Here is an 18691-nt window from a genome sequence, read left to right as displayed (position 1 = left end):
CAAGACAATTATCTCCAAGAGCAACAAAAGATTATGTAAGATTGAGGAAATATTACATGACTCAGCTGTGAAGAACACTTACATAGTCATAATGTAAAGACTGAACACTGATCCAAACAAAATTATGATATGTCTACAGCAGGAGGATAACAGGGTGTGCCCATGGGATGGGGCAAAGAATGGTGTTGCAAGAGAGCTCAATCTTCATCGTCCATAACAGGAGGCCAAAATTAATGCCAGAAACTGAAGAACCAGGAGGCAGCAATACACGCATGTTAGAGATACAGAGGCAAAAGCAAAAGATTTAGTTCAAAGATTTGAAAGTGATGGCCTCAGGGCAACAGAAATGGGAGAGACTTAAAAAAAAAAAATCCTGCTAGAAATGTTTGACTCTCTAAAAATATATGCATGTATAGCTTTGATAGGAATAAAAAAATAAATTTTAAAAGTCAAAGCATAGGAGGGGAAAAAAGGGGGAGCCCAGAATAGTACAGGATCTGGAATCATGACATGTAGAAATGGTTGTATAAATTAAGGGTTTTTAAGTTTAAAATACACACAAACTTGGCACACATTAAAGGCTGATTTCTATCTTCAGTTCAGTTATTCTACCCGGCTAAAGGGTGCAGAATCAGAACCAATAGTAAAGTTACATGGACACAAGAGCTCAGCTGTGCAAAAATGAAGACATTTCTACTAACTGCCTGAAAGCAGAATTAACTATCTCAGGAAGCAGTGAGCTCTCTGCTGATGGAGGTATTTAAGCAGAGCCTAAACAAAGTCCACTTAGTGGATATGATACCTTGGTGGGTTGGGCTACAGACCTCAAGGCCCTGCCAGTTGTGGGATTCTGTAAAAGGATTTCATGTAGTAATCTCCTTTGAATTAGTACTATTGTAAAGAAGGGCTAGGAACTCTGGTAGGTGAATAAGCTTAGGCACTTAGGGCATGTGTGTCTCTTCCTTCTATACCACCTTCTCCTTTTAGCTTTTGACTTTTCATTTCAAAAGTTTTTTTTTTTTTTGGGTGCCTGGGTGGCTCAGTTGGTTAAGCGACTGCCTTCGGCTCAGGTCATGATCCTGGAGTCCCGGGATCGAGTCCCACATCGGGCTCCCTGCTCAGCAGGGAGTCTGCTTCTCCCTCTGACCCTCTTCCCTCTCGTGCTCTCTATCTCTCAGTCTCTCTCAAATAAATAAATAAAATCTTTAAAAAAAAAAAAGTTTTTTTTTTAAGATTTATTTGTGAAAGGGCGCGCACATGCGCGCGCAAAAGAGAGAGAGAGAGAGAGAGAGAGAGAGAGAGAGAGAGAGAGAGAGAGAGAGGAGAGAAAGTACGAGTAGGGGAGGGGCGGGTGGAGAAGCAGGCTTCCTGCTGAGCAGGGAGCCCACCTCAGGGCTAAATCCCAGGACCTCAGGACCGCGACCAGAGCTGAAGGTAGCCACTCTGAGCCACCCAGGCCCCCCCATTTCGAAAGTCTTAAATATATTTACATTTGGTTATGAATCACATAAAATATTTTTGGAAGCAGATGAAGTGTAAATACTTAGAGAGTAGAAGAGAAAATGCCCATCTGAGTGGGAGAAAGCTGGACGAGAATCAAGAAGCTGGTCTTATGTAGTGATAAGAGACAACTGAAGAAGCCACTCTGGGCCCTGTGGTTCAGTGGCTGTGGGACATTAAACAGGTCACAGTACCCAGGTAGGTATGAGACTCTGGGACCACACCTCTGGTATGAGACAAGAGTACCTGGGCTTCCTGGCAGGGTGAAAGGACAGAGATCTGGGATTTAGTCAACAGATGCGGATGAGCAGCAAAAAAGAAGCCACCAGAGATTAGTGAACAACAGAATACCTTTGATTTGTTCTACTTTTAATAAAGTTACTAAAACCTTGCAATATCAAAGAACAAAAACCACACCTTAGCTTAAATGTTAGTCATTTCAATGCAGGAATAAAAATATTAAACATATGGGGCACCTGGGTGGAAGAGCATGTGACTCTTGATCTCAGGGTCGTGAGTTTGAGCCCCACATTGGGGACAGAGATTACTTAAATAAAAACTTTAAAAAATATATTAAACATATTATAGGTACCATCTTTTCTATGGGACTACCTCGAGAGTCCATGTGACCAGTCTATAGGCTTCAGGGAAGCTTTATTTTCTAGTAAAGGACACTATTTTTCCCTTCACTTTGTGCAATAAAATACTATCACACCTACAGACACAATAAATTTACCCCAAAGTTTACTGAACTCCACCCTTACCAGTTAAGAACTGACACAGATCATACTACAAAAGTAATGTCCATTTCTAGCTCTTATTTGTATTTTTTTTTAAGATTTATTTTATTTATTTGAGAGAGCGAGCAAGCAGGGGGAAGGGCAGAGGGAAGGGCAGAGGGGAAGGGAGAGAGAATTCTCAAGCAGACTCCTGCTGAGCTAGGAGCCTGACCCAGGGCTCGATTCCAGGACCCCGAGATCATGACTTGAGATGAAATCAGGAGTCAGCTGCTCAACCAACTGCTAGCTCTTATTTTTAAAAATTAGTTAGAATCTACCAAGAAATTGTCAGCACTTTACACACTGTAAACGAGAGTAACTTGTGGCTAGCTAAGAAATAGAGGTGCAGGTGCACTCCAGCACTGTGGGAGCCCCTACCCTCCTCTGTAGGCTGTATACTTACAGAGGGAAAGTCTCTTTATTGGTTAAAGCCAGTCCTTAGCAGCCTGACCAGCACACTTGCCAGTAAACATTGAACTGAACCAAAGCATGTGACCTGCCTGGAATGTTCTCTTTATTTTACCAACATTCTTGATGCTTTTCCTTTTTTCTTTTCAGTGCCTTCCTACTGGCCTCAGAGCTTCTCACTCCTGCACCACGGTCACGGGCAAGGGTGGTCATCTTTGCTGTGCTTTTTGTCCTTCCAGTCACACTTTGAACAAAATACACAGGATCTATAGCTCTACCCACTCTGCTACCAGACAGGCATTGTGAAGATGGGCCAGAAGAGCTTCCTTCATGTATTCTGCAATGGGAGCCAATTTAAAAAAAAAAAAAAAAAAAAAAAAGGGAGGGGACCAGGGAGGCAAAGGCAGAAGGGAAGAGAAGCCTTCATTCTCATAAATCTATCAACCAGTGCTGATTACATAGCATACTTAGGCATGGACCAGCCCAGAGGTCTCTACTTTATGATGTGCCCTTTTTTTCCCCCCTGACCGACTAGTATTAGTGTCTTCACTAAAAGTTCATTATAATGAAGGGACACATGCTAACAAGGTCAGGTTCATGATCACTAGAATTAACAAACATTTCGAATAATGGCCTTATATAATTTTCAGGTTCATTCCCATTTCCTTCCACCACAGGTTATATTTGTTTTAATAGTAACTTTGACAAGTATCTTTAGCATTCTAAACTGTTAGTCCCTGAATACCCCATCCCGCCATCACATTTATTCAGTAAGCATCTACTGCGGATCTATTATCTGCTTAGCCCCTATAACTACATCTCCATTCTCAATTCTTTCTCCAGTAAAAGACAACATTGGATCACTAGGTCTACCTCTGGATGGCCCTTTGGAGTGGTAGGCAGCAGGCCCAGAGGAAAGAAAACCCCCAAACCCAAGTGGCTGGTTCCTTCTCTTGCAGTTGGCCCAGTTGGCCGCACAGCAGTCTAGCCAGATTCCCAAATTACAAACTGGTAGGGTCCTTCTGTAAACTATTAACTCTTCCCTAACTTCTTGGGAGATCTCAAACCACAAATCTGAGAAACCATTCACATGAAGGCTTTTAGATTATAGTATACTCAAGAAGTGACTTGAAATTTATTTACATTGTTTTGCTAATATTTTAAACAACATGAAGCTTGTGATGTGTTCGAACTCTGTTTCAGATCTGCTGAGAGCTTTCTACCTAAGGGTCATCTGATCCAAGAACATTCTTGTTACTACCACACTCTCCTTTGTTGTCACTTAAGGGAATTGAGAAGGAATACTTCAAGAACCATTTCTCAAAGTGTGTTCTGCACAACAGTTCCTCAAGATGTAATGAAAAGGGCCACCTGCCTGATTAAATGGATAGAGCTTGCAACTTTTGATCTCAGGGTTGTTGAGTTCGAGCTCCGTTGGAGGTAGTTTACTTAAAAATAAGTAAAATATATTTAAAAATAGATGTAATGAGAAAGTTTAAGGACAAATAAATTCAAAAGGTCAGTTATGCAAAGTTAAATTGGTTTCCTGGGGTTGGGGAAGGGGAGTGTGGGCCAATAAACCTTTAATAGGCTGATATGCACTGTGACTCAAACAAAAGAGGTAAGGGAGATGTTGGGGACATGGTATGGAATGAGCAAGAATTTCCCAAACTTTTATGACCTGAGAGCCCTTTTCTTGGAAGACCACCTAGTAGCCCTGGTGTTTGGGGAGCACAGCCTTTGGAGAAACTCTTAAGGCATTCTTAAATAAGTAACATTTGTATCCTTACTGTGGAACAGCACCCATGGATCACAGAGCCTGGTAAGTAGCAGGTCAGAAGAAAGTGTTCCTCCTGCCCAGGAGGCTCCCTGCTCTGTTTGCTTGTTACTACAAGAGAAACGTGCCTTTCTACTTGCTCTTGGCAAGTTTCTAGATTAAACTGTATTATCACTACCTATTTAAAAAGAGAATTGCATTCAATTTTAAAATGAAGTATTAAAGTATTATTTCTAAACTTTCATAACTGAAATCTACTTCAACCACCACGTCTATTCCAAAATGTTTTTCTTGACGTAGAAGGACGGTTAGTTTCAGAATGTATTTAATATGCTAGACCTAAAACTTGAGATCTTTAGAATTGTCTTCCAACACTTGACGTTTTTGGACTTGTCATGAAAATACAAAATCACATGCAAAACAGATTAAAAAAAACTTCAGAGCCTAGCAAGGAATAAAATTCTCTTAAATATGCTGAGTTTTAAGCACAATTTAGTTTAAAAAAAAATCCAGCTTTTGCCCTGGTGGTGAAAATTTCTGCTTTTGTAATTTGATCCTAATGTGCATGCTAATCATTTGTGCTACAAAGTCAACTTCACTGTGGCTGTTTTCTTCACCCTTTCCTTTCTTACTGTTCTCCAGAGCCTTGTTCATACTCACTATTAAATACCACCAGAGTCAATTACACTAACCCTTTTAGAGGCCACAGATCTCCAAAGACTGACTAAATAAATATCTATTCCTCACTTAAAATGATATTCTCAAGAATCTGAGTTACGGGGGAAAGGATACAATTATAGTCACATTTGGTAAACCTACTGCCATGATAGACTTATTCAGACTCGAGGTTTTAGAACAATCTGTACAAGGGCCCAGGAGGGAATGCAGAGCAGTCAAGGGTCCCTAGAGTCCAAGGTTTATAACCACCACTTACGCAGACCACACTCTGCTCCAAACTGTCATCTAGTTTGGGGTGCATTGATTTAAAACCAACACCCTTGGGGCACCTGGGTGGCTCTGTTGGTTAAGCATCAGACTCTTGATTTTGACTCAGGTCATGATCTGAGGGTTGTGAGACCAAGCCAGCCTTGGGCTCCATGCTCAGCAGGGAGTCTGCTGGAGATCCTCTCCCTCTCCTTCTGCCCATCCCCCCCACCCCGCTCAATCTCTCTCTAAAATAAATAAATGTTAAACTGATAAGAACAGATACTACACTTGATCTTAGCCAAATACATAAATGTTAAAAAATAAATAAAACCAACACCCTCGCCTACACACACACACACACACACACACACACACACACACACACACACTTTAAAGTGAGAGCAAGCAGTATACACAATCTCTGAATTTAAGTGACGGGTAAGTGGTGTCTGAGGTATGTTTAATATACTATCCAAATGTAGTAGTCCTCAGTACAGCAGAGAGAGAGGAATGTAGTGCAGTAGGAAATGTACGTGCTTTGAACTACTCCAGGCTGTACACTACTTGGGGGAACCTGGGCAAACTGCCTAAGCTTTCTCAGCCTCAGCTTCCTAATCTGTAAAATGGGGCTAACAGTGGCACCCCTCCCAGAGTTGTAAGAAAAAAATGAAATTTATTATAGGAGAGCACACAGGGAACGAGCACAGAGAAACCCCCAGTTCATAACCAGTCATCACTCATTCCCTAGTTGTCTGCTCTCGTATTTCATGCCCTTTCCTTCCCCTGAGAGATCACCCAACCTGAAAGCATCTCCTCTACGCACATGACTTAAAGCATTATCTGAAATCCAGTTCTAGGTCTTCTATTGCCTATGGGAAACTGCTAGCTACATGGAGGTATCAGTAGCGCCTCAAAACTCAGTGCACACAAAATTAAAGCCATCTTCCCTTCCCCACATGCTAGTCCCCCATCTCCCCTCGCAATGCCTATCACAATACCCTTCCTCTATTGTATGGCATTCTAAACTGGCTTCATCCCACTCCTTCGTCCCACAGACCCAGATAAATCAGGAAAGTCTGTCCTATTTCAATTCCATAATATCTCTTCTCTGTTTCCCATTTGGGAAACACTGTTTGGTCCAAGATAGTGAACAGCATCCTGGGTGGCATCTGTTTCCCTTTCTCCCACTTCGAGCACAGCAAGGCTGTCATATTCATCTTCCTTAAATCACTCTGAAAATCCCTCCATGGCTGCCTATTTCCTTCCCTTCAAATGTTAATGCCTTCCCTACACAGAACATCTCTTCTCTCTACTCTGGCCAGGTCTCCTTTGCAGTGAGTTGAAGGTTTCCTTGCCTCTGTTCAAGCTGTTCCTTTCATTGGAGTGCCCCTTCTGTTTTCCACTGAAATCTTGTCTTTCCTCCCACTCAAAGCCCCATCCTTTAGGGCCAGATGAACAGTCATTTTCAGGTAGCCCCCTCACCAACTAGTCCATCCTTTCTTGGTTTCCCCATTCCCTGAACTCCTAAGCACCCAGTTTAGCCTCTCATTACTGCTGCTTATTTCACCCTGAGCACTCATCTTCTGGACACAATTTAAAATTTTTAGAAGTCAGGGTCCCTTTTCCAAAACCCAAACAGGATTTTTTCCAGGGCAGCATTAATGGATACAAAGACATCTGACAGATTTAGTTTCCATTAATATGATAATGCTGGAGATATTTTCATGGGTTGTGCAATTTGCTGTAAGCCTATACAAGACAGGTTTTATTACTGCTCCCATTTTACATCTGGGGAAAGTGAGGCACCAAATGTTAAAGAATTTGGTCCAAATAACCCAGCTGGTGACAGAACAGAACTGAAATTCAAACCCATGCAGTCCGGCTATGCAGCCCATATCTCATCAGTATAAGACGGTGTTCAATTCTATGGATTCTAGTGGCCCTTTGGGGTAACAGTAGGGAAAGGATTTCTTACAAGGAAGGTAGAAGGCCACTTATGCATTAAGGGAGGATCATTAAGCTGGGGATGGGAAATGAGACACATATAGACTTTTTTTTAGTATAAAAAAATTTTACACCAAAAATATTATATTTAAAATTAAACTCTTTTGCTATTATAAATAACACCAAATGGAAAGATTCTTGCATATAGCATTTACCGTACTTTTGGAGTACTAAATAAGGGATGTCTACTGCTTTTTATGGCTTTTGATATATGTCATCAATGTCCCAAGAGAGTCATTCCAATTTATTCAGCAAATCAATAAAGTACACTTGAGTCAAAACCACATGATTAATTAATATTCTGTTAACTTTTACCAAAGTTGCAGGTGTAAAAGAGTCTCTGTGCTTTCAGTTAATTTGATTATCAGTAAGATTGAACACATTTACATATTAGTTTACTATTTCCTCTTCTGTAAATTGGCTATTTGTTGCAGAGATGCATTTTTTATGAGGGCTCTTTATATCGTAGATATCCTAAATAATGATGTGAATCTTCAGGTTTATTATTCTTTACACAAGAAAGAAAGAAAAAGAGAGAAAGAAAGAAGAAATTAAATGGAAGGGAAAGAAAAAAGGCACTCTCTTTTTTTCCTTCTCTATCCTAGTACATTCCACTCAGTATTATGGCTCCTTAAGTGCATCAGGGAGGGGTCGAAAGGAAGGAAAAAGAAAATGTTAGGGAAAAGAGAATAAACGAGTACCAAATAGAGATAAACACATACAGAAGAGGTAGACGAGAGCCAGCCAAATTGAGAGCCAGAGGGAAGAGGTTATCCAAACCCCCAAGATTCTCTTGAGGATCACTGACTGTGAGAATATTAATTAGCTACTTAACCATTATTCCAACTTTAAATGGTCTTCTTTATCCTGAAGCTATTCTGGACTCAGAACGGGAAAGATGCAGTGGGGTGGGTAAAAGAAACAGGGGCTTCAGCAGTGGCTAGAGCAATATTCCTGGGAGAACAGAAAGATAATTGTGTGACTTCCAGCTATGAGCTGTGAAGTCTTATAATGGAGCTAGAAGCAAAATGTTAGGAAACACTGCAGAGGTGTGACTTTACAGGCAGAAGAAAATGGCAAAACTATGTAACAGGTACTACTGGCTGACGACCCTGTCACCATCCCCACCCTCTGCACTGCTGCCGGAATTCTAGTGTTGCTCTACCCTCCACTTGACTCCAGGAAATCCTGGTTAGCCTAAGCCAACCAATGACAGGGTACTTGGTCTCCCCCCTGCTGGAAATTGTTTAGGGATGAGTATGCAACCCTCCTTAACTCCTACTAAAGGGAAAACATTGGAGGTTGTCAGCTCAGCAAAAGAAAGTAGGAAGAGCACATGCATCTTGGGATCATGAGGGCAGAGAAGTGAGGAGAAACGATCTTCCTTAAAATAAAAATTTTTTAAAGCAAAAAGAGAAGTCAGGTCCTCACTGACATCATCAAGCCACTAAACTAACCAACCTAGAAGCCACATTACTTTGCAATTTATGTGAGATTAATTTTTTAATATTTTAGCTATTTAGATTTAAGGTTTATTTTTTTTTTAAGATTTTATTTATTCATTGGACAGATAAGAGACATAGCGAGAGAGGGAAATCAAGCAGGGGGAGTGTGAGAGAGAGAAGCAGGCTTCCCGCTGAGCAGGGAGCCTGATGTGGGGCTCCATCCCAGGGCCCCAGGACCATAACCCAAGCCGAAGGCAGATGCCCAACGACCGAGCCACCCAAGCGCCCCTTAAGGTTTCTTTATTTCTTACAGTGGAATTATCCTAAGTGATTCATAATGAAAAATCTTACAAGATCATCATCATCACAATGCTACAAAAAAAAGCTTTTATACTTTAACTGCTACTTGAACATCCTGAAGTAACCACCTATTTCCAATTTTTCTATCTTTTTGCTGTTTTCTTTATTTTTCGTTATATAAAAGTATCCAGAAATCAAACACTTCTGTTTAACAATTTTCAGTATATCTAACAACCTTAAAAATTAGACTAAAAATAGCTTTTAAGAGTTTCCTTTCTAAATAAATGTCCAAATACTTGGTTGTGAGATGTTGTAGAGAACAGCTAAAAAGAGTAATATTATTTTCACACAAAAAATAATTTCCAGTGATTCATCAACCAAAAGTTTTTTAAGTAAATCCTATTATACAACTGATATGAAATCAAAGAAGAGTCTACTGAGGCACCTGGGTGGCGCAGTCTGTTAAGTGTCGGATTCTTGGTTTTGGCTCAGGTCATGTTCTCAGGGTCCTGGAATGGAGCCCCATGTTGGGCTCCCTGCTCAATCAGGAACTCTGCTTGTCCCTTTTCCTCTGCCCCTCCGCGCCCCCTGTTCATGTGCACACTCGCTCTCTGTCAAATAAATAAATAAAAGAGACAGCGAGGGAGGGAACACAAGCAGAAGGAGTGGGAGAGGGAGAAGCAGGCTTCCCGCAGAGCAGGGAGCCCCATGCGGGGCTCAATCCCAGGACCCTGGCTGGAATCATGACCTGAGCCAAAGGCAGACACCTAATGACTGAGCCACCCAGGCATCCCCCAAAAAAATCTTTAAAAAAAAAAACAACTCTCCCTCTCCTCTGCCGCTCCCCCCCCCAAAATATATAAATCTTTTTGTTTTAAAGGAATATATCACAGGAAAAAATAAACTAAGGACCCCCCCACTACCACTGAGTATATTAAAACCTACTGAAAAGGGGTGCCTGGGTGGCTTAGTTGGTTAAGTGTCTGCCTTCGGCTCAGGTCATGATCCGAGGTCCTGGGATCGAGCTCTGCATTGGGTTCCCTGCTCAGCCATCTCCCTCTGCTGCTCCCCGGGCTCGTGCGAACAAGCGTGCACTCTCTCTCTCTCTCAAATAAATAAATAAAATCTTAGGAAAAAAAATACTGAAAAATGCAAATCTCTTTCAAAAATCACCTTTTAAAAAGAGTACCAAGTTTGACACAATGCATAAATTCAAAATTGGACCATCATGCTGTGCTATTTTCCAAATAAATGTGAAAACAAAAAGTACTAAAAGGGAAGAAATATTACTGTGCCAGAAACTTTAACCATTTCCAGAGTGAATTCCCACAGTAGAAATAACAATGCCTCTTTAATGACTGAAGTTTTCACCAGTTCAAACACTTTTTCTTTATAACACCTTACATAAAGTCCCATTTGTGCCTGCTATAAAAACGTCAGCACTGTAAATCCAACTGGCCCATTACTGGAGTGGACCAGTCTTTTCCCATCCACCTTGGCCCGGGAACTTACACCTCTGTAAGTCCCCTTGCTTCACATATGACATGTATACCTGCAACATACAAGCTGCTTAAGAATGCTGTTGAGGATGCTATAGAGAATCTTCTTTCAAAGTCTTTATCCCTTTAAAAAATTGCTGTATTGAATTTTAAATCACCAGAATTGCTAAGGTAACAGTTCATCCACATCCGTTCATGGAAGGAAAGAGGACATTTGTTAATTTATGCAAATATTTCCTGAGCACCTATCATGTACCGGCAATCAACTTAGCACAGAGAATAACAGCAATGAACAAAACAGACATGGTCCCACTCTTTGTCAGCTCAGTCTAGACCAGGGGTCAGCAAACATTTTCTTTAAAGGCCACAGAGTAAATATTTACCCTTGTAGAGTCTGTCATAACTACTCAACCTTGCCATTGTAGCATGAATCAAGTAGCCACGGACAATATGTAAACAAATGAGTGGGATCGTGTCCCAATAAAACTATGTGGACAATGAAACTCAAATTTTATACAATTGTATGAAATAAATGTATCATGCAATAATCTGTTGATTTTTTTCCATTAAAAAAATGCGCACGCACACACACACACAATTTTAGCATTCTTAGCTTGCAAGCCATATAGAAACAGGTAGCCGGCCAGATCTGGCCCATGGACTATAGTTTTGCCAACTCCCAGTCTAGACAATGTCAACTGTATAATTATTTGTTTTTTGCTTTAAGCACTCAAAGGTAAAATTCTTTTTTTTTTTAAGATTTTATTTATTTATTTGACAGAGAGAGCGAGAGAGGAAATACAAGCAGTGGGAGAGGGAGAAGCAGGCTTCCCGCTGAGCAGGGAGCCCGATGCAGGGCTCGATCCCAGGACCTGGAATCATGACCTGAGCCGAAGGCAGATGCTTAACGACTGAGCCACCCAGGTGCCCCTCAAAGGTAAAATTCTTAAAGCTATGAGAATTTATTGAGGAGACGTGGCCTGGCTTGAAGGATCGGGGAGGCTTTTCCAAAGAAGTGACTTTAAGGCTAAAACTTAAGGGATGAGTAGTAGCCAACCAACGGCCAGGGAGAAAAGTCTTCCAGATAAGTGAATAGCAAGTGGAAAAAGTCCTAAAAGGAGAAGGAATACAATCCACTGAGGAATCTGTGAGGTTGGAGCACAAAGAGCAAGCATGAGAGGACAATGACACCAGAGAGACAGAGACCACCCCACAAAGAGTCTTGTTGGCTAAAGTCAGAGATTCTGGTCTTTGTCTTAAAAGCAGTCGAAAACCATTAAAGGGTTTCAAGCAGGAGAGGGACACAATCAGCTTTGGATTTTTTAAAGATCACTGAGACTGCAGTATGGAAAGAAAAATTTGAAGGGAGCATGAATAATACAGGGAGATCCCTAAGCAAGGTTCTGGCCAGAGATGATGGAGGCTTAGACTGGAGTGTGGGCAGTAGAATTTAGAAGGTAAAAGAAGCAAGATGTGGTGATGAGATATGGAGGAATGAAAGGTAGGCCCCTGCATGCCTCAGTTTCCAGTTTCCACAGCAGGATATTGGTATCCTTCAGTGAACCAGAGATTCTGAAAAGATGAGTGTGTGTACAAATTTTGAGTTCAGTTTTTGACATGCTGAGTTTGAGTTGCCTATGAGATATCCTCGTGGAAATGCTAAGTAATCAGTTGGATATTAGGATCAGAAGCCGGGACAGAGTTTCTTTCAATTCAGTAATTCAGTTTGGGAATTGTCAGCATACAGATTGTAATTGAAACCATAAGAGGAGATGAAGTTACCTAAAGAAAGGCTATGTTCTCAGTGGTTTTTAACCTTGACGGCAGAGGAGAATCACCAAGGGAACTTTGAAAGATTTTGATGCCCAGGCAGTGACCTTGAACCAATGAAATCAGTCTCTGGGAGTAGGACCCAAGCATCAGTGTTCTTTAAAGTTATCTAAGTATTTCTAATGTACAGCCCAGATTGCAAAGATAAGAGGACTTAAAACATTAAGAATTAACTGGAGTGCGGAAAGATCAAGAGATTAAGAGAGTAGGTTTCTAGTCCCAGCTACCTCCTAACAGATTTCTCCGACCTCAGACTACTTCATAGCTTCTCAATTCTAGTTTAGCTTAACAGAAAGGTGAGATAGTAGGACTGGCTTATCTCTAATATCCCCTAGAGTCCCAAAAATCTGAGCCGAAGTTACAACATGGAAATATTTCTTCTTCTTGGGGGGGCAGGGGGGAAGGGAAGGGAGGGTGTGGAGGGTTATGGAGAAACACAGCTATTAACCAATTACCAGAGCATAATAGAGAATGCCTTTTTATAAAGAATTATCCTCCCAAGCCAGTAACATTTCTAAATGATAGGATGAACACATCAAATAGTATTTGATAGCATTTGTGAAGCCTGGGAACATTCTAGCTAGACTAGTTTTGCTATATTATACTATGTTGTTCCACAGCTAGGACCTGCATGAAGTTCAAAATGGTGCCATGAATTTAAATTGGAAATTCCTTAATCCAAAATTTTATTGAGTGGACTTTTTCTAAAGATAGAGTGAGCTGCAATTTAAGATTTGGGAAACATGCATGTGAACACAGAAACACAGGACTGCGATCCAGAAGACCAGGATTAAAGTTTGGATCTGTCCACTTGGTAGCTGACTTTAGCCAACTTTCCTAACCTCCAGCTCCCAATTTCTTCAGCTGTACAATGAAAGTAGAGTCAACTTCAGAGTTACTGTAGAAATTACAACACGAAAATCACTGTGGAAAATAGCTATACAAAAAGCATTACCATTTTTACATTATTTTCCAATTTTAACAGTAACTTTGATTTACATATTTTGAGGATCTTCTATACTAACAGCACAGTATTCAGAAGAAGAAAAATAAACTGTCTTCATGCCATGACTTTTTTATCCCAGAAAGTCTACTTTGCTGGACATAGTTTAATGGAACAACTTAGTTTCTGTTGGGAAAACCCACTACACTCTTCAAATGCCATTTTTATCATCTGACTTCAAATTCCACAAAGCAGATGGAGACTACAGTATTATTAAAATCTGTTAAGGAAAAGTTAACATACTCAAGAAGTTAACCAGTATTACTGAACCACTTGACTGTTTTTTATTACTCCCTAGACAAGACAGAAGAGCTACAAAAAGACAGTTAAATTTATAGCTCTCAATTTGAGGACCATGGGACAAGACAGTAGACAAGTACAACTTCTCCTAAAGTCAGACAGACGAGGGCTGGTTTGTTCAACCAGAAAGACTGTCCTCCATCCTTCTCACAATTTCTAAGGTTAGAACCGAAGGACACAGAACTTCAGAGCACTTGCAGAATCTCCTGGCCTCCAAAGCACTGCTGTGAGAAATAATGATCTAGCCATTAACAACAAAGACTTATGGCAATTTGCTAAGTAATCTTTGGAAAGCCTGCTTCATTCAAACTGGTTTGTCAATGGGAAAGAACATTTCATAAATCTGAAGATTTACACATGAACTTTGAAGTTTAACATTACAAGAATAGAAATTATGTCAGGTTTAACAGAATAAATGAATTATGGAGAGTTGGGAATAAATTTTAAGAGTCTTAGGGAAGATTAGTGCTGTAAAAAGAAACTCAAGACTATCTCACTTTTACGTTCCCTTCAAAGAGATTTTTAGGCAAAGGCTATCATGTGTTGGCCTGTTTTGAGCAGTTACTAATATTAGCAAATAACTTGTAGTGGTCACTAATAAACATCATAATTAAGAGTTCTATAAAAGCCCTGACTCCATAGACATTCTTAAGACTCTTAGATGTACATAACTGATACAGCACAAATCATTTTGCCAATAATTTACTCCTTCGGCAATGAAATACAAGTTAGTATAGAAGGTGACACTTCCCTTTGATCTAAATCCTAAAACAGGATAATTATTTTGATGGCAAATTATGATATCCAGACACTGCCAAGAAAATGCAAATAATATCAGGACAGACTACAAGAGATGAAACAGTTGGGAAGACCATAAACTCTTTTATGAGAGTCTACAACATAGCAAGAGACTAGGAGGAAAAATAAATTACATTTCAAAAGTGAATCCCTACCACAAAAAGTAAATGCACTATATTTACATTGATAAAACCTGCCAGAGCTTTAAAATTGCTGACGATACCACTGAGAAAAGCTAAGCTGAACTGCAGAGTACCCCGAAGCACGTTGTTTTGATGTGCTATGCAGGTTATCATTAGAGTTTGCAGACAAGCTTTTTAAAGATGCTACAGCCACTGCTCCAACTAAAATACAGGCATTGAGCAGAACACCAGGAGAAAAGGAAAATCCTGCTCAATTCTGCAAACTGATGGTACCGTTGACAAAACAGGAAGGAATGTGGGAAAGGCAGGTCAATTTTAACTTAAACAGTTCAAATTTGAGCTTCAAAGAGGATGGCTTGGTGGAATTAGTCAACCAGCCCATGAAGTGAAACAGCACGGGGCTCAGGGCTGGACTCATATTCAATGTTACTTGCCAGCCAGATAGTCAAATGTGTGTGTATACATTCTGTTTATTGAGTACTGCTAAGCAACTATTCTGTACAAGGTATAGTGAGGCACTGCAATGGATACAAAGATGGGGAAAACAAAAGCAGCTCCTATCCTCAAGAAGCTTACAGTCCAGTACAAGGGATGAAAAGAAACACATTCTACCTGAAAATACAACTGAGGCATCTAAGAGAGGTTCAAAGCGACTGTGAAGTTGCATCCCTATTTTGTTTCAACACAACATATATAGATACGATATTATTCTAAAACTGGGGACACTCCTGAAAAGAGCATTGGTAACATTTCACAAATGAAGAATGATGCCAAAATCGCAAATTAAAAAAAAAAAAAAAATGACCAGCTCTTTGGCACAAAACCTCTTCCTCGATGCTCCACTGAACACTACAAGTCCCTAAAGCTGAACTTACAGGCATGTGACAGCTGCTGATTGGTTATAGGAATCTACAGAAGAAAAAAAAAATGCACCCCTCAGGGTGCATGACATGCATCTTGTCTGTAGAACATGGCATGAAGGAAACAGTGACTTCAAGAGGAGGAAAAAGCGAAGAAAATGTATGTGACAGCATGCTGAAAAGTAAGATGTGGAGCTAGTCACATGCAAGACCTGTGATTAAAGCAGAGTTTTGGTCCAGCATCCATCCCTCCCAATTTTAACTGTTCCCACACTGAATAAGCCATCCACAAACTATCAATAATGTCCTGTTTTAAAGGCATTTCACCACCAAAAGGGGATGTAAAGTCACCCAGTTCTTTAAAGAAACGCAGTATGAAAACACCTTTTTGGTGAAAATAATATCTAAGTAAATGTGAGATGAACAGCACTCAACTAGATTCCCCCCTCCCCCAAAACTCCCTAACCAGTTGAAAGGTATTGTGTAATCCCACACCTTTAACTGTTAATATGAAAACCCTGGTCTTTCCACCTCTCCTCCATAACACCACCTATAGTTTTCTTGCCTATTCCAACTGAATAGGAAGGTTTAACTAACTAAACCAATTAGCCTGACTGATCCTAGTAGGGGAAACAACAACAACAACCAGTAAGCAAACACCCTTTAAAAAAAGAACTGGACAAATAGGTTGGATACTTCATAAAACATAAATGTCCTCCATTCATCTGCAATTCTAGTCATTTTCGAACAGATCTCAGATTTTCAGAGTAAGTATGCAGGTTATTTAAAACTGAGTTATATATAGTCATTTAGCAGCCGCAAAACACTTCTGGCATTATCGCAGATGCTCGATCTCTGGAGGAAATTTTTTTTTTTTTCAAACTAGCATTTTTCTTCACCAAGAACCAACCAGCCTTTATTTCTAAAAACAAGAGCCCTTGTCTTCCCCCCAAAACAAACAAATCAAAGACCACAGTTAAATTCTACGCTAATGAAACTGTGAGATTACATCCCCGGCGTTGTCAGAGCCTATTTTTCATACAGCAACACGTTTGATGCAGTATTCCTGATTGCTTTTTATCGTATTTGTAAATACACTCACTAATCCACTAAATTAGGTAATTTACAAACAGGTCCTCTCAGTTATTAGTGGCCAGCAGTCAAGTTCTATTACATTTGATCCTTATACAGTTGTCTAAACATTTCCATCCAGGTTAAGGGCTCGGATCGGCAAGGGAGGGGGAGGTTAGCGAAATTTGGATGGGGGCAGGGAAGAAGCTGGGAGAAATCTCTGCATCTCAGCCCTCAGCGGCAACATTCAGCCAGTGCCCACAGAAAAACTAAATTCGGCTCCCCTTCCTCCTGTTACACTGGCAACAAAGAGGGAGTTTCCGTAACGCTCCCGTCACCCACCAGGTGCCCAATCTCCTTCCCAGCCTAGTGTCAGCGCTCCCGCAGGGGCCTCGGTGCGCGAAGAGGCCGCGGTGCCCAGGGTCAGGGCACAAAGGGGGGATGGGGTGCAAGGCGAGCGGGTGGGATCTGGGAAGTGGGCCGTGTAAGGGCTCCGGAACCCGCTTAAACACTTGAACCTGGTGTCGGGGGCGGCGGGCAATAGAAAGGGACAGAATATCTAATGGAGCAGAAACTGGAATAACGTGGAAAAGGGGTGAAGAGCCCACGCTGAGGGTACTCCGCCTGGGAGCACAGAAAACAGCCGGTGGATGAGGGAAGGGGAGACTCCAAGGAGATGGGAAGAGAGGCGCAAGGCCCAGAAGACGAGGGAACAGGGTGCCACCTGGGGCAGAGCAGAGAGGAGGCGCCTGTGTTGCTTCTACCTGCAGGCGGGCGGGACGGGCCGCTCAGGTGTGACTGGGAAGAGGCCAAGTCGGAAAGGGGACAGCGAGAGCCGGGGGCGTACTGGGGGGCCACGCAGAGCGGGCTGCGAGTTGGCAGCCGCGGAGCCAGCGCGGGGGCACCTGCGGGACAGGCTCCAGGGATAAGCGGGGGTGGGGGTCTCCGGAGCGCACGGTGGGCTGAAGGGAGGATCTCGGGCAGCGGGAGGCAGCGGGCGCCAGCGGCGCGGCGCTGGGGAAGCATCCGGGCGGGCGGCCGGGAGGCGGGAGCCCCTCACCTGCGCGGCGGAGGAGGCGGAGCTGCAGCAGCCCATGGCGGGGCCGGAGGAGCCCGGAGGCGGCGCCCGGCGCGCAGCTACGCCCCGGAGCCCCTCGGCATGCGAGCCGGCGGGCGCCCGGGGAGGGCGCGGCCTGGCCCCGCACGGCTCGGCGGCGGCGGCTCGGGTGGCGGCGGGTACTCAGGAGGCGGCGCGGCTCGGGGCGGGCGCCGGCCACATACCCCGGCGGCGGCGGCGGCAGCGGCTGCGCGGCTCCTGCTCGGCTCCTGCTGCTGCAGCTGCTCCCCAGCGGAAGGGGGCGGGCGGTGGCGGCGGCGGCGGCGGCGGCGCCTCCCCCTGTCCCCCGCCTCCCGCCTCCCGCTCCCAGTCCCTCTCCCGCTCCCTCTCCCGGGCCGCCGCCTCCTCAGCGCCGCGCGCGTCTCCCATCAGACTCCCCGCCCCCAGTGCAGCGCCGCGCCGACAGCCGGGCGGCGGCGGCCAAAACGAGGCCGGGCCCTTCGGCGCGCGTCGGAGCCTGCGCAGTGCCGAGCCTATTTAGCTGTGGCACCGAGGCAGCGCCTCGGAGCAAGAGGTCGCACGGGGTTGAGGCTCCCAGGGGCTGAGCGGGCTCGCAGCCAAAATGTGGCCGGATTGCTTCCGGACCCGAGAGGCACTGGCGAGGTATGCGGAGTTGCTCGCTTTCCCCACTGGACGTGCAACCCGAAGACCCTAAGGGCATCTTCCTGCTTCTACGGTTGCTTTTTATCCAGAGCAAAGTGTACACAATAAACCTTCCCTGGTGAAGGAGTGGGTGATAGAAAGCGGGGAGAGACAAGCATCTGTTGCTACTGGCCCCATTTTGCTGATGAAACTGAGCCTTTGAAGGAGACAGCCTAATAAAATGCACCCAAGGTCGAATTTTTTTATAAAGAGCCGTATATAGGGAAAAGGTAACAAGTTCGCCAGGTCTCTCATTACAGAGCCATGTTGGATCTGAACTAAACTTTC

The 18691-nt window shown here is 43.0% G+C and overlaps 1 protein-coding gene across 4 annotated transcripts in view; it reads right to left on the bottom strand.

The window, feature by feature from the left end:
- SLC44A1 (solute carrier family 44 member 1) overlaps positions 1 to 17943 on the bottom strand; it is a 196183-nt gene extending 178240 nt beyond the window's left edge. For all 4 annotated transcript variants that reach the window (XM_028108788.2, XM_028108787.2, XM_088018878.1 and 1 more), the window contains exon 1: positions 17705 to 17943. In XM_028108788.2, the coding sequence (XP_027964589.1) occupies positions 17705 to 17740 (36 nt within the window). In that variant the 5' untranslated portion in view covers positions 17741 to 17943. The remainder of the gene's footprint in view (positions 1 to 17704) is intronic.
- Between the last annotated feature and the right edge of the window lie 748 nt (positions 17944 to 18691).

This window comes from Eumetopias jubatus, unplaced genomic scaffold (genome assembly GCF_037043125.1).
Source record: "Eumetopias jubatus isolate StellerSeaLion01/CBP00866 unplaced genomic scaffold, mEumJub1_p1.0 scaffold_15, whole genome shotgun sequence".
NCBI lineage: Eukaryota > Metazoa > Chordata > Mammalia > Carnivora > Otariidae > Eumetopias > Eumetopias jubatus.
The sequence above is the reverse complement of the archived record's forward strand: the minus strand, read 5'-3'. Positions and strand labels throughout refer to the sequence as shown.